Below are 24,800 nucleotides of genomic sequence, written 5' to 3'. Positions count from 1 at the left end.
CAAATTGTTGATGGAACCTGCATAAAAGTGTTTCGGTAGCAGTTTTCTAACAATCATAAATATATGGTACACTTCATAAATAGTTCCTGTTTTTATTCAGTGAGTGTTAGTGGATTCCCATTTTTAATGGTAGGAGTACCACTAGATAGGCTTAAAAATTATAACAGAAAATAAATCCAGATTGGAGGTTAGGAAGATCTTACATCGAAGATTCTGAAATACTGAAATGTGTTACTAGAGAGGTTAACAATACATACACACAAACATATCTTTTTTTTGTAAGAAGCTTGTTTTTCTGGAATGTTTAAATATAATGCTACTCAGAGGCACAAGAGTTGAATCTTAAATCTTTCCTGTGGTAGTTTGCCAGTTCCTTTATGCTTAGTGTTAAGAGGTAACAAAAACTCCTAACCTTGTTTAGCTGGAATGTTAGTAAGGTAGAAGTCTCCTGAGTCTTGGTTTCCTACCTTTTCAAGAATGGTTGTCAAGTCATCATGGACTTCTACTTGAGCGGTTTTACTTTTAATATCTGTTTGAGAAAATATGCAAAGACCAAAAACTGTTTTGAATTCAGCATCTGTTTTTTTTTTTTTAAAATATTTTATTTATTTATTTATTTATTCATGGCTGTGTTGGGTCTTCGTCTCCGTGCGAAGGCTTTCCCCAGCTGCGGCAAGTGGGGGCCACTCTTCATCGCGGTGCGTGGGCCTCTCACTATCGCGGCCTCTCTTGTTGCGGAGCACAGGCTCCAGACGCGCAGGCTCAGTAATTGTGGCTCACGGGCCCAGTCGCTCCGCGGCATGTGGGATCTTCCCAGACCAGGGCTCGAACCCGTGTCCCCTGCATTGGCAGGCAGACTCTCAACCACTGCACCACCAGGGAAGCCCCAGCATCTGTTTTGTTTATTTGTTTTAAATATATTTAACCACAGCGGTATTTATCTGTGTTATCTTTGAAAAGTAGTTCAGGTAAGCTCGAGTGCTATGTGGATTTTCAAACCACTTGCAAAAACTAGAGTCCACCAGGGCCTACCATGGGTTGGAGAAAGTCTGAGAGTATGCTTACATCTATCTGGGTGTTAAAATTTGAGATGTGTATGGAATAAAGACAATACCCTTATAATATCCTTCTCCATCTGCATCTAGCAAGGTAATGAGACTCTTTTTGGTATGGACTGTGTATATTATCTTTATGGTGCAGTACAAGCATTTTTTTTTTTAAAGCAGTTTTTTGCATTTGAAAAAAATTAAAGCAGTTGGGTCTTTTTCTACTCTCATCTCCTCAGAAATATGCGAGCAGAAGGTGAGGCATTGCTACTGGATTCCTCTGAAATAGTTTTGGAATTTTGGATGTATAGAATTATACTTGTTTATGTTTCATTTTTATCTTTAAATGAAATACTTATTTTTTTTCTGTTCTTAAGTATACAGAAAAGTGTATGCTCACCAGCCAGAGATAACCAATGTTAACATGTTGATATATTTCTCCCCCTTAAAGCTAGTTGAGATCATACTGTTTGGCATTCATTCTTTTTTTTTAAAATACTCAATCGCTAGCGTAATTTTTATGTTATTAAAAAAATCTGTGTAACATTTTTTAAAATGAAAATAACTTCATATAGTTGTGTCGTGATTTAACATTTTCTAATGTTGGCTTACCATCATGGCTGATAAATTAGGGGTACTGAAGAATCAAGCTACTTCTGAAATAACTATTGGTCTGGTATATGTGTGCACGATATAATGATCCAGATCATCATTTATCTTTGGAGGTAATCACGATTCAAGCGAATTTCTGGTTATTTTGTTGGCTCCATTCTGTTTTCTGTTTCCTTTTCTCACATTAATCTGGTTCTTGATGAATTATTATAGCTTCGAGTTTTATTTTTCTTTCTAAAATATTCACTGACTCAGATTTAAATGCTGCTGTTTAGGATAAAGATGGAGATAGAGCTGTCCACCATGCAGCTTTTGGAGATGAAGGCGCTGTTATAGAAGTGCTGCACCGAGGCAGCGCTGATCTGAATGCACGAAACAAGCGCCGGCAGACACCACTTCATATTGCTGTCAATAAAGGTCACCTTCAAGTGGTGAAGACTTTATTGGACTTTGGCTGTCATCCCAGTCTTCAGGTAAAACCTTTAAAGAAATATATTCTGCAGATATTGCTAGGATTCTTTTAAATGGAAGTACTAAATGGTTTTGTGGTAAGCATTCTTTTGTTTTCAGTTCTTTTTTGTATGATCAATCATACTAAATGATACTGAAGGTATAGAATGTCATAAAATTGGCAGTTATTCCTTCTTAGAAAAGCCTTTTTTAAGAAAGTGTCAGTAAATCGATTTTGTTTGGGGGAGTTGGGGATGGGGACTTGTGAAAATATCAGCTCTCAGTTGATTTGATTTAACTTTATTGATCATGACAGTGAGCTTCAGCATTTCATTATAGTTACTTCAGAGGTATCAAAAGTATTTTAATTGTAGCTTAATTTATCTTAGAGTCTGGGTCTAGTCATTAATCCAGTCTTGGAAGATTTTCTGATTTGGAAAATATATATAGGGTTTTAAGATTGATTTGTAGTAGGACCTAAGGAAGAGTCACCTAAGAAATGATTCTTCCCATCTATAGTTTTGGCAACCAGGTGAATTAAATTGGATAGATCTCAGAGAAGTAATGAAGAAGAAGAACCAGAGTAATGGGACTGAGGGTTTGAGAAGAACTGAAAGAATCAGAGATTTTGTTTAGCTAGATGGTTACTATGGACTGATATTTCTGAGGTACATCCATTTTGGAACTGATGGAGTAGGGAACCGACAGCTTCTGATGGCTGGATTGGAGGATGGGGGGAGGAATTGAGGGGAGTTAATCTGTTGAAGGAGTGGGAATTTATACCTGCTAACTTTTTTTGTCTGAGATGGGAGGCAAAGTCATCTGTTGAGAGTGAGTGGGGAGTGGTAGGTGTAGAAAGGGTGATTGAGAAGAATGATGAAGGTTTGGAATAGCTACTGTGGGGAACAGAAGGCAGGATAGATGAGGACCTGTAGAAGCTTATGCCAGCCATGTTAAGAGCCCGTCTCAAGTTGGAGACTGTGAATTTTTAGTGCCACCAGATAGGCGGATAGAAGTTGGATTGTTGGCTTGAACTTGTGTTGGGAATTTTTTAATGTGTGTGGATGAATATATACCTGAGATTGGCAAACTTTTTATGTAATGGGCCAGATGATATTTTAGGCTTTCATATGATTTCTATCACAACTATCCAACACTGCCATTGTAGCCTGAAAGCTGCTGTAGATAATACATAAGTGGATGTTTGTGGCTATGTTCCAGTAAAACTATTACAAAAGTAGGTGGAAGACTGGACTTGGCATCCGTGGTATATGCCGTAGGATAGGCTATATATGGCTTTACTGAGAATAGTATTTATGACTATGATATGAAAAAGGTCTGAATTACCCATTTATCCAGATGACTGATAGTGAATAACAACTTATTGCTAAATCATTGATTAATGAAAAAAGTACCTTGAGAAAAGGGTAGACTGAGACTGTCAGATTTTCTTTTTCATTTGTCTTCACTTTGGGTTAACTAGCCACTTTCCTGCCCTTTGAAAACATTTAGATTAATGATTCTCAACTGTGACTGCACAACATAATCATCTGGGGAGCTCTGAAAAACTGTTGATGCCTGGCTTTCACCCCCAGAGATTCTGGCTTAGTTGGTCTGAAGAACAGCCTGGGTATTAGGATTTTTTAAGAACTCTCCACAGATTCTAAAGTGCAGCCAAGGTTGATAACCACTGACTTTAAATTCATTACTATGGGACTCCCAAGACTGGTGCAGGTTTGGTGTGGAATTTTAGAGTATAACAATTAATGGTAGGAATGTGGTATAGCAGGCCATTGTAAGCTAATGAATTGGGGTGGGGGGCAGCTTTTCCACCTCATTAAATTTTGTTATTTGCTAAATTATATTTGAGGGTACCTCTTTGATTTTATTTTTTATTTTCTTTGGAAAGCTACAGCATGCTTATTGTCTTTTACATCTAGATTGAGTAGGAATTTCTTTACTATAATGAGGCTAATATTTCTTGCCTGCATTTTAAAATTTAACACACAGCATGTTTTGTTAACGGGTTGTTGGATATGGCTTCTGCTTTTGTTTCTTTGTTCAGTAGTTCATTATAAGTATTAACATTACATATAATGATTAATTGAAAAAGAACTAATGAAAGTCTCTTTAAACTTAAAAAAAAAAAAAAAAAGGATTCTGAAGGTGATACCCCTCTTCATGATGCAATAAGTAAGAAACGTGATGATATCCTGGCGGTTCTTCTGGAAGCTGGAGCAGATGTTACCATTACAAATAATAATGGATTTAATGCTCTACACCATGCTGCACTAAGAGGAAATCCCAGGTAAAGATGTCACGTTTTACTATTTTATATGCAATTTAAAAATATTTTCCTGATGCTGGTTCTCTTTTTCTGATACTTATGAGGAAATAATTTTGGTTTACTTTAATGTTTTAATGTAATGTTTAATTAAGGTCTGTGGAAATTATGAACTTCATTAAATAGATTAGTTTTATATTTTTTTTTTGGTTAAACTAATACAAGTATTATGAAATGACTATTTAAATATATATTAAATATGGATATAAAGTATCAGGAATACTTGCTTATATTCTAAAGATTTAATTAAAATGCATTCCATTTGGAGATTTATGTTTCTTCAAGATCATTCTCAGGTGTCCTCTAGCCCCATGTTATTTATTTGCATGGTAATTATTTTTTTAAACTTGTGGCTAAATAACTATTAAGTTACCTAATTTCTTATTAATAATATAATTACCTATAAACTTCTAGTATAGAGATCCTCCAATCATTGTTATAGTAATAGGTGGTCTACTGAAAAAAGTGCTTGCTGGTTAAAGTTTGAGAAAGACTTTCGGGAAGTCATAGAATTCATAAAGGATCTGCAGAGTCTCACAGAAAAGGAAAATGGTTATTAGCTTTGCTTAACCTAGAACTTTCTATGAATGAATTTTTGGGAACAACTTTACCTTGAGAAGCATTTTAGAAAATGCTACATTAGATGTCTTCTGTTTATAGTTGAATCAAGCCCATGTATATTGACTGAGGGAGATGTTTACTTAGAAGTTTATTTTCATAATTTAATCTACCCTAAATTTTAAAAAATTGAGGTATAATTGACATATAACATATTAGTATCATGTGTTACAAAATAATGATTTGATATTTGTATATATTGTGAAGTGATCGCCACAGTAAGTCTAGTTAACATCCATCACCACGCATAGTTCCAAATTTTTTTTTCTTGTGGTGACAACTTTTAAGACCTATTCTCTTAGCAGCTTTCAAATATACAATGCAGTATTATTAACTATAAACACCATGAATTCTTATTCTTTGGTTCCATATTGCATTTTTACATCATGTTTCCTTTTACTTTTTTTTGCTCTTTTTTAGCTTCTTAGGATCACCACTAGAGGGTGAGCACAGAGAACAAAAGGATTTTATTGTGATTGGTTGTTGGTAGCTGTAACAATCGGTGTATAATCTAGGATGAAATAAATGACAATGTTTTAGGTTATATCTTGATTTGCTTTTTCAAATTACAAATATTTGAACACTTCATACGTTGGCACTGTAAAGGAGACACAGTAGTATTATATGTTCCCTGCCTTTCAAATAAAAGATGATAATGATAGCATTTACCACATGCCTGGCCTCTACTAAGTAGTGTACATGCATTATCTCATTCAATCCTTTGAACAGCTTTTTGAAGCAGGTGTTAATATCCTCATTTTATAGATGAAGCATATGAGGCTTATAAAGAGATGAATTTAGTTATTCAAGATCATGCAGCTGACTAGTGGAACAGTTGGAACTTGAGCAAGGTCTGTTTGACTTTAGAATCACTGATCTTAGCCACTTTATATTATTTTCTCTGTATTATGGTCTGTATGTGAGGCAAGACTGGAACACGTGGACAGTGAATGATTTAACTAAGAATGTATTAATATATCATGCTCACTTCTTGTGCTTCATGAGCCTGTCTTTCTAACTTTATCTCCTACTAATTAAAATCCCTCTGCCCACCTTGCCCTTCAGCTACATTATACTACTTCTCTCTCCCTAAAATTGTCTGCTCTCTTCCTTCATTTATTAAGCACTTTCTTTCATTAAGATGCCCTTATCCCTTCTTTTTCTTAACCATCTCTCTTCCAGAGCTCCTCTGTATCATCACTGAAGTTATTTTCTGTTTGCCCTATACTTCCTTGTTCTGTGTTTTTGTTTTCTTGCACTTATAATCTGCTTTGTGCTGTTCCTTAGTATGTGCATTTTTATGTTTCTTTCTGATAAAATTGTGGGCACAAATACTTAATCTGTGTATCTCCTGTAATGCCTTGACTATACTGGGGACTCAATACATGTTAGTCTTAATTTGACAGTCAGGACAGTGTTAGATATCACAGGAGTATATGATCAATTAAAACATAAATTCTGTAGAGAAACGGTCAAGAGTTGAAACAGCAATTATTTCAAATTAGGATGGTCAAAAAGAGATTTTATTGAGGGAATTTAATTTAGGTTATAATATTTTTAAGTTATAAAGTTTAAGATAGACTGAAAATTAAATTGTTTAGGAAGTAACTTTTAAATATTTTGAATTGTTTAACTTTATTGAGAATAGGCATAGTATATTTAATATAATGTTAAGCCTATACAAGGAGGAAAAAAATACTACTTCTGTTTCTTTAATTCTTGAGAATTCCTCTGGAAATTTATAACAGTGACTCCTCCAACCAGATAATTGGTGTCAGGTGACATAAAAAAAGAAAAAAAAAAAAACTTTCATTCTACAACAAAGTGGTGCTTTAGTTAAAGGTACACAACTTCTTTATTCCTATTTCCTTAAGACATTTTATGCAGTTTTGACTGTACATTGCCCAATAAAGTGTGATTTTAATTGGACACGAAAGAATATCAGAAGATAACACAAGTTATATATTGGTTGTAATTGTAACTTGGGTTGTTTTGAGTTCTTTTTTTTCTACATCAAGTTTCGTATTCTTAAAATTGGCTTTTCCTTCCTGGTACTGACCAGTGAGGTTGTAAGACAGAAGAAACCATTTTAACTCAGAATTAGAAAAAGTCTTCTCATTTTACAATTGAGGAAACATGTTTCGAGAGGTGAAATGTCTACATAAGTAAAAAGGTAGCAACTTATTAGTTTTTTGTTTCTTTTTTGAGGATTAAAGTCTTTTGGTTCAGGGTCAGAAGAATTAGATACTTTCTGTTTAAGTCTGTCTGTAAGATGCTCTGCAGTGTCGTCATCTCCTTTTCCACCTTACCTATCAATGTTCTATTAAATAGCAGTAGAATTAACTGGTAATCATATGGAAGGTAGTGACTCAACGTTGCTGGAGTTTTATTTTATATAATGTTACATTTTTCTTTAATTTAAAAATGTGCGTGCCCACACTGTGACATTCCTGTTATGGTTTCAGGTGACCTTCCCAGATATTTTCTTCCTTTGAAGGAAGTTTTGTTTTTTTAAAATTGTGTGGCATAGTCTACATTTCAATACCATTTCTTTTCTGAAGGATAAGAAACTTAATACCAAGAGACCATAAATGAATAAAATAATTTTATTTGAAAGCCTTATGTCATCCACACATTTTTCATAAAGCTGTTTATAAACATTATTTACCATTATGGCTCTTCCAAGTAGAATTAACAGTAACAAATTATTTGATTTAAACCACAATCTGAGTAATTTAAATAAGTTGAAATTAGTTGATGTGATTGATATTGATAAATGAAAACGCTGGCTGTCCTGTAGTAATCAATGCATAGCTACAGCTGGTTGAAGGGGACCAAATCCATTGAAGAGGCGATTTGGTTCCATTTTACCAGCTCTAGCAAAGCATTGCAGTGCCGCTAGTTTGGGACCCAGAACAGTTAAAATGTTTTTTATTTGAAAAATTATGGTTATGGTCCTTACACAATTCTCATATCAGTATTTCAGCCATTGAATGTAAAACTTTATGTTTTGAAGGCACTTTTCCTACTATTCCCTTCTCTAATCATGCAGAAATCTTTACCCTTTAACACGTCGTTAGTGCATTAAGGAGTTATCAATGTACGTCTTTATTTTTAACACTTTTGCTTAATTCTTAAATACAGACAGTGACCTGTTTCAAAACCCACACCATTTAAAAGAGCAAATAGATCTTGATGTGTATCAGAGTAATGTTATCTATTTATCCTTGGGCAGTAAACCAAATAAGTAAGTGAAATAGGTTAGGGAAGAGCACTGCTAGTCATACTTTTCTACTGCCGCTGCTTTTTTTAGTATTATACTTAAGGACTAACAGCAAGTTGCTGATGGGGTGGAGGAATGAGTAGCCTTAAGAAAGTACCTCTGGGCTTTGGTTTATAAATAGATGACACGTGTATTCGGTGTATTGCTTAGACTTGTGTTGAAAGGAACTGCCATGCATGATAGCTTATTTTTCTTTCTTTTTGCTTATGTAGTGTTACTAATCATAAGTTAATAATTTAACCCTTTTAAAGGTCTAGTTCCTTGACCGAATTCTCTGTCATTTTGGGTACAGATTGCCTAGTTACTTCTCATTATCAGCTTAATAATACATTAACTTGTGGTTAGTAAGAATCATGAATTTGAGTATTAAAACTACCATTAAAACTCAGTAGAACAAATTTTTGTTATAAGGGGATTTCAGTATTGGGAAGGGATGTCTTCTGAAAATACTTGCCTTGAAATAAAAGTTTGAGCAGTTATAGTTTGCCTATAAGTGCTGTCAGTGAAATATAAAGAAATAGTTATCTGTTTTGAACCAAACTGGGAGGTCAACACTAATTCAGGTAATATTCAAACAATTCTCATATTAAGTATATTCTGCATCTGTTGGTTGATGAGTGTCATGCTGCTGGTGAAATTAATGTGACTACAATTATTTCCATCATTCTAATAGAAATGAAACAGGTGTTAAATTGCATGGACTTCAGTGCTGATGATAGCAATAAAACTGGCTTCTATTTTTACTAGTTATATGGGAGCCGTTTAGCAGATCCAGTTGCTCAAGTGTGCTTTTGGATGGCAGTTCAGTTTCATATACTGGCCATATCGGGGCAAGGAGAGGCCATGGAAAAAAAATAGTACAGCATTTGATAATGTCAGCATCTGTTATCCCTGTCAGCGAGACAGTTGAAATGTTTGAGTTACGCCAGTGTCAGCAGATGCCCAGAGTTTAATATGTACTCAGTTAAAAATGAACAGCTGATCTAAGTGATAGATGTGACATTTTAGAGTGATTGAAAATACTCTTAGATATGTTAAGTTGAACTTGTAAGCACTAGAATCAGTGTGTAATTTTACTTTTTCAAATGAATAACAGATGCTGTCATTTTATTTTCTAGGGATTATATACTCTTAATATTGTAGCAATGAGATTCTTAGTTGCTGGGATGTTTTAAAATAATTATTAAAAACATATATACCTATAGAATGATGAATATAATTGTTTATTATAAAACATGGATGCAGTAATACCCTTTGAGTAGTTTTATAGAGGAACCTCTACTTTTGAGGTATATATTGTCAGTTTTTGGTATTTAGGGCATGTACAGTTAAACTTAACAAATGGAATATGCAGCTTTGCCATTCTCTTTGTAGATGATCAGAAAGAAGGGCTATTCTTGAATGAGTTAAGCTTTGAACTGATTTTTTCTTTGAAAATGTGGAATTTTAAAATTATGAACTTTTTGTAACTTCCAATAAATATTCAATAATTTATATGCTACCATATCTATTAGTCATTCTCTCATTCTTTATAATCTGCCGATAAAATGAAAATCATCTTTTGACAATTATCTAGTTGTCTTATTAAACAGAAAATTGGATAACCTTATAGCCATTTCTATTCAACTGTGACACAAAAAATTTAGACATGTAATACATGTCTGAATACTCTAGTCAAAATAAAACTTTTAGTAAGAAATGATTAGAATATATGAATATTAATATTAGTATTTCTTTTTTCAAAGTCTATTATAGTAGCTTAAAGTAGGTACTACTTATAAATTGTTGCTAAGAGCTATATCATTTATAATTTATTAGTATATAAATATATATTGTAAAAAATAAATTTTATATAAAATACAAAAAAGTATTTTAATATATCTAACATACTATAAATAGTAGGTCTATCATATTTATAAAAAATTGAATTATAATTGCATAGTACTAATAAAAGATGGTTATTCTTTCTGTATAAATTGGTTTCTTGACTATAGTGTTTTCATTTTATGTGCCCTCTTTGGAGAAAGCAAATTCAAGGATAATATAGATAATAAATTAATTTATTTTAAATATTTGGCAGTCTGTGACCAATGTGCCCTGTTGACTTACAGCTATTTCCCAGAATTTTGTCATTTTTCATGAATAAATCTTATGTCTTGATTCATTCTAAGTACTTACACAGCATTGAAAGTGGAGACTGGATTAGGGAGAAGGACAAGGACCATTTTTTTTTCTTTGAGAGCAGAATTTTACTTGAAAGATAGCCTTTTAAAATCATAACTATGTCTATAGCTTTCAGAAAGAAAACCTAAAACAGCAAAACTTGCTTCAGAAATTCCTCTAATATTATTAAATTATAAATTTATCAAAATATGAAGAAGAGCTGTTGAAAGGCAAATGAAGTTGGCTTTTGTTAAATCAGTCAACACTACTAATATGATACATTTAAATTAATGTCAAATTGTGGAGACAGAAAATAGGTCATGTGTATCCCTCATTGTTTTGTACTAGTAATATACTCTATTCTCTTTTGTATTCAACTTTAATCATGTGAATACTTAATTTAAAAAATGTAAAATGTAGTATGCTTAACTTAAAAGATTTAAAAGGAATTTCATGATAATTTTAAATTCACTTCAGTAAAACTTTTTTTCTTCACAAAATATAAATCTTAGCAACATTTAGTTTCCATCTGTAAGTAGTAGGTACATTTTTCTGGTGTTAGTATTGCCAAAGGTCATCTCTTTGATATTAGGTTAATTTACCATATGAAGGTCATTCACATAGCTGCATTCTAGTTCCCTCTTGGCGGTTTATTGCCTACCAAAAATACATACTTCTTTACATTCCATAGCATTGTATGTTCATATGGGTACATAAAGAAGTATGTACTCTGAGTAGGTATTACTAAGTTGTTAGCTGTAAAAACACGAAATGTTTTATTTTCGCATTTGTTAGTAAAACATTCAGCTTACTGATGGAGAGAAATGGTAGATCATTTGCAGAGACTATCAAAGACTAAACTTTATAACAGATTTACCTGAGGCATGGCATTAGTGCCATTCATGGTTCCTTGTTCTTGGTGGGCATACACTTTTAAACTTTGACCAGTTATCTGTTGAACTTTGTCCTGGTTTGGTTCTGCAAGAGATCCATAGTATCAGTGGGGATTTACAGAGTGTATTTCAGATATTGGTAAGATCAGCCTAGTGTTTCTTCATAGTCTTCAGAGCAGATTTCTTCTTATTTTGCAGTTTGCTTCTAGATCCTACAAGTAGACAATAATTAATTTGGTGCAAATTCTTTTTAAAAACTAAATGTCTTATTAAAAACTTAACAGCCAATTAGTACTTCTTCTGATATTAACTCTAAAGTTGAAAAGACAAGGAGAAAAACCAGATCTTTTTAGAGTGTGAATGAACTGAATTTTTAAAGATGATGATTTTTTTGGTTAGTTTTTTTAAGGTCATAGATAAGAACTCATGATCATTTGAAAACTTCTTTGTTGTTCCTTTTTATTAGTTACTTACCTGAATTTTGCACTTTGGTGCTCCTTTGGGGTTAAATATAAATTTAGATAGATGAATTAATATCTAATTTTGGTGAGTTGAGTTGTTTTGATTCTTTGTTTTTTTTGTTTTTAATATAAAGGATAAGTACCAGAACAGTACTGTCCAAAGTCTCACTTAAAAACAGCTGAAAGGTATTAGCCTATGAGCAGTTGAGTTTTAGCTTGATCATTTAGCATGAAAAGAAATTATAGTTGGTGAGTTGCCTTTTATTATTGTGGTATTAAAAGGTTAATTTAAAAGAAAACCATGAGAAATTTTCCTGTCTGAGAAAGGACGGGAAGAAAAGACACAGAAAGTAGAATTTCTGCAGCCTGTGATAAAAAGCTAGTGCAGCTTATAGAGAGCAAATCAGAATGTAGCAACAGATAGCCCAGTACTACAGCAGTTTCAGCAATGCAGAGTTAGAATTTCACCATGCACATTCTGATTTATTTTTGTGCCCAACTATTAGAATTGGCAATAAAAAGTATTTTGTGATCTACCAAGTATCTTGGTTGACTAAACCTTGAAATAGTTAATAGTTTTTAAGCGATAGTATACTTTGGAAGCAGGATGTGATTTACTAGGGATGCAAAACCACCATTTAATCTGAAACAATAAAAACGAACTCTTTAATAATGTAAATGACAGGAGTGGATTTGTACAAGTTTGAGATCGAGTTACCTGTCATGATATTTAACAGCGTTCCTTTTTATACTACATAAGCTCTCTACTTGAACTGTGAAACTAGGCTGTGCCCAGATAGAATTTAATCTAACAATAAAAACATGTATCGAGTCGGTAATTGGTAAGCATGCAGAAAGTCATAAGCATCCTTAAAAGTACAGGCCTGTGGTGCTGTGTTACCTGTAAGCTTAGTGTCATGCAGCGTTAGCAGCAGGAAGAGAGATAAAGACCTAGAGAGTCACATCAGCAGCAGCCATCTCATCTTGATTGTTTCTTCACTCTGTTTGCTGAATTAGCGCTTCTTTTCATGAGCCGGGTGAAGTAAGGGGGAAGAAACAGTGAACACAGAACCTCACCTTTTAAGATAAATTTGAAAAACAAATGAACAAACAAAAATAAGTCAGCCATCTTTTCCCTCTCCCTTCCCTTATGCTTAAGGGAAAAGAAAAAAAACTACAGTAAAATTGAATCAGCGTTGGCCATTTGATTTGGAATGTCATATTACTAGTATTGCACAGTTATAAGCACCTTGTATCTGCTGGACAGAAAGTTAAGCAACGGAGGAAGGTTGCTACAACGGCCAAGAAAATGAACCTCACTTATTTCTCAGATGGAATGCTTCAGAATTGGGGAAAAAGTTGCAGAGGAGGTTAATTTTATAATCTAAAAAAGACATAAAAACCCAACAAAAATCAAAACACACCTTGCTCCCCCCCAAGTAACTGTAGACATTCACCCTGTTTTCTTTGCGCACCAGAATACATTGGGGTCTTCTGACTTCTCAGGAAATGTTCTGCATCTTTCTTGCTGTGAGATTTTTTTTGTTTGTTTTAGTTTCCAGGATTAAATGGTAGATCTGTATTGAAGCTACCTTGTCATATCCAGAGGTCAAGTCTGCAAGCAAGGTCAGGACTTCCACATGGTCACTACAAAGGTTAACTTATATTCTTCCCTCAGTGGCCACAGGCTGAACTGTTACAGCTTTATAGGCAGCTAAGCATTTGAAACATGCACTCCCAGGCAAACAGGCTCTCTTGTGCCTCTCTCTTCCCTGACCATATTTAGTCAACCATAGCAAAAAATAGTCTCTCAGCTGTCGATTGTCGATCCAGAAGCTGAGGAAGCCTCTATCTTGCTTTCTGCCTATTGATTGTTCATCCTGCGGTCCAAACACTGCCTTGCCATTTGTCCTCCTTTTTTTTTTTTTTCCAAAGCACTGCCAAATAAAGCGGTCTCTCATGTTTCCACTTACACATCCCAGATTTTCACTGAGCTTGCGCTGAGACTAGGAAAGCCTGATGCGGCTGTCACTAAACTTAGATGCACTGCAGAGAAAAAAAGAAAGAGGAAAAATATTACCCTGGCGAGTAGCAAGACAATCTTTAGACAGATATGGAACAAGTAAAATCCCTCTGCTGCCAAAATATGTTTCATGACCTGATTTTTTTATTGGTAAAAAATCAGGATAATGATATTTTATACAGCTAAAGGCCAGAAGGGATTTTGTAGTGTTACCTTTTAGAGCTAGTTGTTGCTATACATTCTTTTTAAATTTAATAAATAATATTTGAATGGCAAATTTGTAAAAATGGTAAATAGAACCTATATATTGAGGGTGGAGAGAGATCACTAAGGAAGAAAGGAGTAATGTGTAAATGAAATCTTGGAAATGCTACTTAAAACTTTAAATTCATTGTCAATTTGAGTAAATTTTTTTGTAGTACTTAGGTGAGAAACAGTGTCTGGAATGCTTTTGAGTAGTTGTGTACTTTTATATTGAAACTATATATACTTATATAACTATTAAAATGCATTAATTAAATTTTATTTTATGCTCAAATGTGAGGTGGTTTTTTCCTCCCTTCTACATTGCCATTCCACTTTTATTTTCTGAAATTGCATGTAGGCATGATCATTTCACACTTTACTGCAGACTTAAATAGTCATTAACCTATATGTAACTTTGCCACATAGTGTATGTTGCAGAGGAAAAATACTTTTGCTATAAATTTAATAGCATATTTACCATAAATTTTAATATTGAAGTTTATTTTTTAGCCAAGGAGAAAAAAATACAACATCAAATTCCACAAACCTATGGAGATACAATTTAAGATCTTACAAGCCTAAGAATGCCCAAGAGAAACCAACTATACTTTGTTCTTAATTCAAATATAGTCTCTTAAGTATTGATTCAGTTAAGAATCAAGAAAAACAGTTACCAGTTTTTTGAGCTTAATTCTCCTAGAAGGGAAATTTGTCCTTGACATTCTTTTTGTCTTTAACATTTAATAACATAGCAGTTTAATTTTTTTGGATGGCTATTTTAAAACAGTGACATAAAGAATGCTTCTATAGATATTTGGCAGTTTTAAAGAGTCAGCTTTTCTAGATATTGAAATAATTTTAAAGAGACAGCTAGCTGTTTTCTTTTTATTTATTTATTTATTTATTTTTGGCTGTGTTGGGTCTTCGTTTCTGTGCGAGGGCTTTCTCTAGTTGCGGCAAGCGGGGGCCACTCCTCATGGCGGTGCGCGGGCCTCTCACTATCGCGGCCTTTCTTGTTGCAGAGCACAGGCTCCAGACGCGCAGGCTCAGTAGTTGTGGCTCACGGGCCCAGTTGCTCCGCGGCATGTGGGATCTTCCCAGACCAGGGCTCGAACCCGTTTCCCCTGCATTGGCAGGCAGATTCTCAACCACTGCGCCACCAGGGAAGCCCTGAAATAATTTTAGACACATTGTGATAAGATGACACATCTCAGAGTGTTAAGACAGGTTAATTTTCAGGTTTCTAAATTACCCCATCTTTGCTGACCATTTTGTAGCAGTAAAAGTACCCCCCCCCCCAAGCAAACACTCATATAGTGTATGAAGGTCCAGGTACTCTTCTAAGCCCTTTAAAATTTTCATAACGATACTATGAAATAGGATTTGTGATTCTTCTCACATTTTATAGATGAGGAAACTGAGACATAGAAGGTAAGTAACCTGCTCAAGTCATTAGCTCTTCAGTTTGCTGGTGCCAGAATGTGAGCCCAGGTAGTTTGGCTTCAGACTGAGATCTTCACCACTGTGCCTGCTGTTGCTCTGGTTTATGAAAATGCAAGTAGTTAGGGAATGGACTCTTGGGGACTGGAACGTAAACCAAAAATGTAGCATGGTGAGCATTCTTGCTCCAGTATGCTCAGAAAGATGGTTGTTCACTTGATTGTTTCTTCTTTTGTTCCATTCAGCTAACTTTGAGCACCTAATACTGGGTGCATAAAGCGGGTATAAAGATGAGTAAACTAGGCTTCCCTGCCTTACATCATAGAAGAGATCATTTTAGTTGTCTTATTTTAAGAATGACTGAGTACTCACCTGTACAGCTCTCCTATAGCCTGCATTGTCATTGCTTATTTCTCTCATTTTGAGCTAAATTCTACTACATTACCAAATTCCTAGTTAATGAATTTAAGCTAAATTAATGAACCTTTTAATTACGGTGTCTGTCAAAAAAGAGTTTGTGGGAAGAAAATTAAAGCACACCAAAAAAAAGAATTAAAAAACATTTGAGTCATGTCTATCACTATAAATAGATGAAAGAAAATAAAAACTATCCATACTCATTTACTAAAGTGATTATCACAGATAGCATTTTGGTATATACCCTCCTAGACTTCTTGTCTCCATCCATTTAGATAAGGGTGTGTATTGAATAAAAATGTATTCAGACCGTTACATACTAACATGCTTTTAGCATGCCCTACAGAACTTCTACTTGGAATTCATCAACTTTTTAATTAAGTTTCTTTATGGATTCTGGAGTAACATGCTTAAACTATATTTGAGGGATTGTTCATTAACTCAGCAAGCATTTATTGAACACCTAATATGTGCTGTTGTGCCGTTCTAATGTCTTTTTACATTAAGTAATCCTAATATGTAAGGCCTCCTCAGTTTAGCTACTATGGTTTATTTGGAAAAATGTTGCCCGTCTCTGAAGAAAGATTGCAAAGCATGGCAGGTCCTAAAAATGGACCCAGCGCCATTTGACTGTTACATACCATGCAGACAGCTGCTTGTCCCCTCTGCTTCTTAGAACTCATTTGTTCATCATTCAGCAAACGTTTGAGTATTACCATGTGCCAGGGATTATGCTAGGCACCACTATTAGTTGTTCCGGAACTTAATGCTTCTTTGGCAGTATTCACAAATGCCTGCTTAACTGGTAGTAAGATCTTATCCTTAAATCATCCACGTCCTTAACCTTTTGGAAAACAACCAGACTGAGAAATAAAGAAGAGTGTTTGAACGTTAGGGAAAGTATCTTCAAATCTCATCCTGTGCTCCACAAGTGAGAGTCTATTGGCTTAGTATAATTATTGATTTATTGAGCTGTAACACCCTTATCCCGGTAACTCTATGGGCCTCAGTTCTTGCAACCTAACAGCAGAATCCTCTTAATTAACTAAGGTGCTGTGGGGAACAGCTGACCTTTGTGGTTATCTTGTGGGTTCCTCAGATTGTCTACCCCATGAGAAGAAAGGAGACAGACCACTCAGAGCTGCTCTGGACATGAGGGTGAGGGGACCAGGGGCTGTTCTGTTTTTTTCTTAGCTCATCTTGCAGGCTAGGCCCAAAGATTGGCTCTTTTCTTGAGGCATCATATTATTTGTTTTTGTTTGTTTGCTTTTTGTGGGGGGAAGATCAGGAATGAACATTAATTAGCAGCTTTCTAATTAAGATGAGAGGGTTATAGGTCTCTGTTAAAATTAGTCTACCCCAAATCTCCAGTGTAGAAAAATTCTAAATAATTTATGTGGATATTCCACCTTCAAGGAAGTGGAGCATAACTTTCCATGTGTTAAGTTTAGGCTGCGCATAGTGACTTCTTTCCAGAGAGTGTATGGTATATTTTAGTGTTCTATAGTATAGAAAAGGGGAAAAAGAGTAACTCTGTGGTGGAGAAACCTCACAAACACTGCCTCAGCCAGATGATCAGGGTTAACATCGACAGTGATAAGTCATGTTTATAGTGTGTACCCTTGATGTGATGTGATGAAGTGGCACTATCTTTGAGACCTTCTTCTTCAAAACTCATAACCCCAGTGTAATCATGGGAAAACACCAGACAAATTCCAACTGAGGGACAGTCTACAAAATAACTGATTAGTACTCCTCAACATTGTCAACATCATCAAAAACAAGGAAAGTCTAAGAAACTGTCAGAGCCAAGGGGAGCCTAAGGAGCCATGACAACTAAATGTAATGTGGTATTCTGGAGCAGAAAAAGAACATGAAATAAAACTAAGGAAGTTGGAATGAAGTAGTTAATAGCAGTCAGTGCTGGTTCATTAATTAACAAATGTACCATACTAATGTACAATATTAACAGTAGAGGTGAGGAACTCTCTGCAGTATCTTCACAATCCTCTGTAACTCTACAATGGTTCTGAAATAAGTTTATTTAAAAACAGCAAAAACAAAAATTTACCCACTCCTGGCTAGTTGACCATTGACTTTTGCATTAATTTTGATTTGGGGCTATCTGCAGTATTTTCCACAACTTAAACCATTTCATCAGGAGTTGATTTTGTTATAATTCAGTTATCAACAAAACAATAAGTTTAGTCTCATATTCTTTTAAAAGTATATTAAAACAAAAAGTATATTTCAGAATAAATTTTATGGAGACCAATTGTATCTTAAAAAGATTTAGTTATTTTAAAGGGAGCCTTTTTAATTTGCTGATAATTTTGAATTTGTGAAAATTGTGAAATGATTAGATTTGTGTGGAAGGGGGTATAGAGGATAGATTTGGAAGGGGGCTGTTACAGATGTTCAGAGGAAAGGTAATGAAAGCCAATATAAAGAATATTGGGGCCCCTGGGAAAGAATAGTTTAGTTTTAAAAGGGAAAATCAAGAGAACAAATTGAACGCAGGAGTAAGAAGGGAGGAAAGGGTGTAGAATGGTTCCCAGGTTTCTGACTTTGGTGGCTGGTTAAATGGTGGTAAGAATAACCAAAATCAAGAATACAGGAGGAATTCTTGGGAAGGAGAAAAGGGAAATTTGTACTGTGTACTTTATAGGTCTATAATCTTAGAACTGTAATAAAATAACACTATTATATTGAAGAATTTTAGACTCTACTAAAACATTTACCTACATTATGTCATTTAATTCTTACAGCAATCTTACGATATTTTACAGAGGTTTCTATGGAAATGTTGGTATTTGTTCAGTTAGAGATATGAGATAGAGCTGTTATGGGTGAGAGTGTTTAGTTGGGGCTTCACAGGGCCTGAGTATGGACCTTGGCTTTATAGGTCCATAGAGATGACTAACACTAATTAACATTAATAAAGAATGCCAAATTACTATTTACAGAAAGAAATATTGCTAAGTGGATTGTAGTACTTACACCAGCTGATCAGTAGATTTTTTTCCCCTGCAGTGGGGAGAAAGAAATCTATGAAAAGCTAAGTTAAAATTGGAAATTGATTGGTGAGCAAGACAACTGATTAGATGATCTTAATTGACAGTACCATCAACCTGTGATGACTTTGCATATGACGATGTACTGAAAACTGATAGCATTCTCCTGATTCTACTGGAGGGTAAATTAGAATACTGGGGTTGCTCATCAGGGGGCTTTTTCTATAGGTAACGCTGGTGATACACTGACAAATTATTTTTCTCATTCTTTCTCCAGGCTTTGTACAAACCATTTCTTCACTCTCTTTTTAACCAATCATTATTTTCCAGAAAAAGACATAATTTTCATCTTTCTAATAATAATTCCATCCTGGTGATTGATTTATCTATCTATCTATCTGTCTATCATCCTAATTCGATGTCTGGATCTCCTCTTATAAAAATCTCTTTTTCTCTAGTTATCCATTTGTTTCATTTACTTTATTAACTATTGTCTGGTTTATTCACCTCATTTGCCAATATAACACTGTTGCTATGGGTAATCAAAAATTACCATTTCTCTTTAAAATATGTTGATAATATTATAATTTAATCAGTTTAATATAAGGCATTTGGATTAATTCAAATTTCTTTCAATTTTTATTTTTAATGATATATTTCTTAATGTTTCAGGATTATGAGGAAAAAATATTTTAATATGGTTATTCTATAGTGTAATATACAACATTTATGTCAGTGAGACTAATTAACAGAATAGATTTATTCTGAAATAAAAACTTGCTCCTTGAAAATCTTGAATTTTGCATTTTAATATTAGGATTTGATATACTTTGTAGAATGCGATCTAGAAGGGACTAGGGTTGTTTTTGTCACTGCCAACAGTAGCCTGGTACTGCCTTTCCCTTGTTCTGACAGTTCAGTTATATGTACTGTACTAAGAGAGGAAAAAGCAAAAAGACACAAAGTAATAAGAGTGCAGGGAGGCAATGGGCTTTCGAGAATACATACATATCTATTTATTTTTATTTTTATTTATTTTTATTTAATTTTTTTTGGCTGTGCTGTGCGGCTTGTGGGATCTTAGTTCCCCGACCAGGTATCGAACCTGGGCCCTGGCAGTGAAAGTGCCAAGTCCTAACCACTGGACCGCCAGGAAATTCCCTCTATTTCTTTTTAAATGCCTTAGTAACTTTCTGAACCATTGGCTCTTCTTTCTGAGGGACCTCAGGTTTTCTACCTTGTTGACTTATGAATTCAAGAAGGAAGAACAAGTAAGTGAAAGCTATTAATATTCTGTATTACCACCATTTCTCTCAACACAGTTATAGTACCATTTTTCTTTGTATCAATAACATGTGTTTGGGACTTCCCTGGTGGTCCAATGGTAAAGAATCCACCTTACAATGCAGGGGACATGGGTTTGATCCCTGGTCGGGGAACTAAGATCCCACATGCCACGGGGCAACTAAGCCTGCGCGCCACAACTACTGAGCTCACGCGCCTCAACGAGAGAGCCCGCGTGCCGCAAACTACAGGGCCCACACGCTCTGGAGCCCAAGTGCCACAACTACAGAGCCTGCCTGCCACAACTAGAGGGAGAAAACCTGTGGGCCACAACTAGAGAGAGAAAAACCCACACGCCACAACTAGAGAAGAGAAAAACCCACGTGCCACAACTAGAGAAGAGAAAACCTGCACACCACAACTAGAGGGACGCCCACGCATCACAACGGAAGATCCCACGTGCCTCAACGAAGATCCAGCGTGCCGCAACTAAGACCTGACACAGCCAAAAATAAATAAAATAATTTAAAAAATGTGTTTGTCTTATTTTTTTTTAACATCTTTATTGGAGTATAATTGCTTTACATTGTTCTGTTAGTTACCGCTGTATAACAAAGTGAATCAGCTATACGTATACATATATCCCCATATCCCCTCCCTCTTGCATCTCCCTCCTACTACCCTCCCTATCCCATCCTTCTAGGTAGTCACAAAGCACCGAGCTGATCTCCCTGTGCTGTGCGGCTGCTTCTCACTAGCTATCTGTTTTACATTTGGTAGTGTATATATGTCAATGCCACTCTCTCATTTCGTCTCGGCTTACCCTCTCCCCTTCCCGTGTCCTCAAGTCCATTCTCTACGTCTGTGTCTTTATTCCTGTCCCACCCCTAGGTTCTTCAGAACTTTTTTTTTTTTAGATTCCATATATATCTGTTAGCATATGGTATTTGTTTTTCTCTTTCTGACTTAACTTCACTCTGTATGACAGACTCTAGGTCCATCTACCTCACTACAAATAACTCAGTTTCGTTTCTTTTTATGCCGGAGTAATAGTCCATTGTATATATGTGCCACATCTTCTTTATCCATTCATCTTTCGATGGACACTTAGGTTGATTCCATGTCCTGGCTATTGTAAATAATGCTGCAGTGAACATTGTTGTGCATGACTCTTTATTTATTTTTAAACGTCTTTATTGGAGTATAATTGCTTTACAATGGTGTGTTAGTTTCTGCTTTATAACAAAGAGAATCAGCTATACATATACATATATCCCCATATCTCCTCCCTCTTGTGTCTCCCTCCCACCCTCCCTATCCCACCCCTCTAGGTGGTCACAAAGCACTGAGCTGATCTCCCTCTGCTATGCAGCTGCTTCCCACTAGCTATCTGTTTTACATTTGGTAGTATATATTAGTCCATGCCACTCTCTCACTTCGTCCCGGCTTACCCTTCCCCCTCCCCGTGTCCATTCCTGTCCTGCCCCTAGGTTCTTCATAACCTTTTTTTTTTTTTTTTTAAGATTCCATATATATGTGTCAGCATACAGTATTTGTTTTTCTCTTTCTGACTTACTTCACTCTGTATGACAGACTCTAGGTCCATCTACCTCACTATGAATAACTCAGTTTCGTTTCTTTTTATGGCTGAGTAATATTCCATTTATATATGTGCCACATCTTCTTTTTTTTTTTTTTGGTGTGTTAGCTTCTGCTTTATAACAAAGTGAATCAGTTATACATATACAATATGTTCCCATTTCTCTTCCCTCTTGCATCTCCCTCCCTCCCACCCTCCCCATCCCATCCCTCTAGGTGGTCACAAAGCACCGAGCTGATCTCCCTGTGCTATGCGGCTGCTTCCCACTAGTTATCTATTTTACATTTGGTAGTGTATATATGTCCATGACACTCTCTTACCCTGTCACATCTCACCCCACCCCCTCCCCATATCCTCAAGTCCATTCTCTAGTAGGTCTGTGTCTTTATTCCCATCTTGCCACTAGGTTCTTCATGGCCTTTTTTTTTTTTTTTTTCCCTTAGATTCCGTATATATGTGTTAGCATACTGTATTTGTTTTTCTCTTTCTGACTTACTTCACTCTGTATGACAGACTCTAACTCCATCCACCTCATTACAAATACCTCCATTTCATTTCTTTTTATGGCTGAGTAATATTCCATTGTATATATGTGCCACATCTTCTTTATCCATTCATCTGTCGATGGACATTTAGGTTGCTTCCATGTCCTGGCTATTGTAAATAGAGCTGCAATGAACATTTTGGTACATGACTCTTTTTGACCTATGGTTTTCTCAGGGTATATGCCCAGTAGTGGGATTGCTGGGTCGTACGGTAGTTCTATTTGTAGTTTTTTAAGGAACCTCCATACTGTTCTCCATAGTGGCTGTATCAATTTACGTTCCCACCAACAGTGCAAGAGTGTTCCCTTTCCTCCACACCCTCTCCAGCATTTATTGTTTCTAGATTTTTTGATGATGGCCATTCTGACCGGTGTGAGATGATATCTCATTGTAGTTTTGATTTGCATTTCTCTAATGATTAATGATGTTGAGCATTCTTTCATGTGTCTGTAGTGTGCCACATCTTCTTTATCCATTCATCTGTTGATGGACACTTAGGTTGCTTCCATGTCCTGGCTATTGTAAATAGAGCTGCAATGAACATTGTGCTACATGACTCTTTTTGAATTATGGTTTTCTCAGGGTATATGCCCAGTAGTGGGATTGCTGGGTCATATGGTAGTTCTGTTTTTAGTTTCCTCAGGAACCTCCATACTGTTCTCCATAGTGGCTCTATCAGTTTACATTCCCACCAACAGTGCAAGAGGGTTCCCTTTTCTCCACACCCTCTCCAGCATTTATTGTTTGTAGTTTTTTTGATGATGGCCATTCTGACTTGTGTGAGGTGATACTTCATTGTAGTTTTGATTTGCATTTCTCTAATGATTAGTGATGATATTGAGCTGCATGAGCTGCTTGTAAATTTTGGAGATTAATCCTTTGTCAGTTGCTTCATTTGCAAATATTTTCTCCCATTCTGAGGGTTGTCTTTTCATCCTGTTTATGGTTTCCTTTGCTGTGCAAAAGCTTTTAAGTTTCATTAGGTCCCATTTGTTTATTTTTGTTTTTATTTCCATTTCTCTAGGAGAAGGGTCAAAAAGGATCTTGCTGTGATTTATGTCATAGAGTGTTCTGCCTATGTTTTCCTCTAAGAGTTTTATAGTGTCTGGCCTTACATTTAGGTCTTTAATCCATTTTGAGTTTATTTTTGTGTATGGTGTTAGGGAGTGTTCTAATTTCATTCTTTTACAGGTAGCTGTCCAGTTTTCCCAGCACCACTTATTGAAGAGGCTGTCTTTTCTCCGTTGTATATTCTTGCCTCCTTTATCAAAGATAAGATGCCTATATGTGTGTGGGTTTATCTCGGGGGTTTCTATCCTGTTCCATTGACCTGTATTTCTGTTTTTGTGCCAGTACCATACTGTCTTGATTACTGTAGCTTTGTAGTATAGTCTGAACTCAAGGGAGCCTGATTCCTCCAGCTCCATTTTTCGTTCTCAAGATTGCTTTAGCTATTCAGGGTCTTTTGTGTTTTCATACAGATTGTGAAATTTTTTGTTCTAGTTCTGTGAAAAATGCCATTGGTAATTTGATAGGGATTGCATTGAATCTGTAGATTGCTTTGGGTAGTATAGTCATTTTCACAATGTTGATTCTTCCAGTCAGGAACATGGTATATCTCTCCATCTGTTGATATCATCTTTAATTTGTTTCATCAGTGTCTTACAGTTTTCTGAATACAGGCCTTTTACCTCCTTAGGCAGGTTTATTCCTAGGTATTTTATTCTTCTTGTTGCAGTGGTAAATGGGAGTGTTTCCTTAATTGCTCTTTCAGATTCTTCATCAGTAGTGTATAGGAATGCAAGAGATTTCTGTGCATTAATTTTGTGTCCTGCTACTTTACCAAATTCATTGATTAGCTCTAGTAGTTTTCTGGTAGCATCTTTAGGATTCTGTATGTATAGTATCATGTCATCTGCAAACAGTGACAGTTTTACTTCTTTTCCTATTTGGATTCCTTTTATTTCTTTTTCGTCTCTGATTGCTGTGGCTAAAACTTCCCAAACTATGTTAAATAGTACTGGTGAGAGTGAGCAACCTTGTCTTGTTCCTGATCTTGGTGGAAATGGCTTCAGTTTTTCACCATTGAGAATGATGTTGGCTGTGGGTTTGACATATATGGCCTTTATTATGTTGAGGTAAGTTCCCTCTATGCCTACTTTCTGGAGAGTTTTTATAATAAATGGGTTTTGAATTTTGTTGAAAGCTTTTTCTGCATCTGTTAAGATGATCATATGGTTTTTCTCCTTCAATTTGTTAATGTGGTGTATCACATTGATTGATTTGCATGTATTGAAGAATCTTTGCATTCCTGGGATAAACCTCACTTGATCATGGTGTATGATCCTTTTAATGTGCTGT

The 24,800-nt window shown here is 35.4% G+C and overlaps 1 protein-coding gene and 1 long non-coding RNA gene across 10 annotated transcripts in view; one reads left to right on the top strand and one right to left on the bottom strand.

The window, feature by feature from the left end:
- The window catches only part of MIB1 (MIB E3 ubiquitin protein ligase 1), a 125,740-nt gene that overhangs the window by 60,169 nt on the left and 40,771 nt on the right, over window positions 1-24,800 (top strand). For all 3 annotated transcript variants that reach the window (XM_082418615.1, XM_082418614.1, XM_082418616.1), the window contains exons 11-12: window positions 1,934-2,131; window positions 4,265-4,416. In XM_082418615.1, coding sequence (XP_082274741.1) covers window positions 1,934-2,131; window positions 4,265-4,416 — 350 coding nt within the window. The remainder of the gene's footprint in view (window positions 1-1,933; window positions 2,132-4,264; window positions 4,417-24,800) is intronic.
- LOC309640255 lies at window positions 4,441-21,939 on the bottom strand. 7 transcript variants are annotated; one of them, XR_014252110.1, is made up of 5 exons: window positions 13,295-21,939; window positions 12,772-12,892; window positions 12,466-12,513; window positions 11,394-11,621; window positions 4,441-5,581 (listed from the first exon to the last, which is right to left on the bottom strand). It is a non-coding gene; the product is annotated as an uncharacterized lncRNA (long non-coding RNA). The 7 variants fall into 7 exon arrangements; XR_014252111.1 differs by lacking the exon at window positions 12,466-12,513 and having other exon boundaries at window positions 4,442-5,581; window positions 12,772-12,947; window positions 13,328-21,937; XR_014252112.1 differs by lacking the exon at window positions 12,466-12,513 and having other exon boundaries at window positions 4,442-5,581; window positions 12,772-12,947; window positions 13,346-21,937.

This window comes from Balaenoptera physalus (genome assembly GCF_965194825.1).
Source record: "Balaenoptera physalus genome assembly, chromosome: 12".
NCBI classification, from domain to species: domain Eukaryota; kingdom Metazoa; phylum Chordata; class Mammalia; order Artiodactyla; family Balaenopteridae; genus Balaenoptera; species Balaenoptera physalus.
This window is presented reverse-complemented; position numbering and strand designations above follow the sequence as displayed.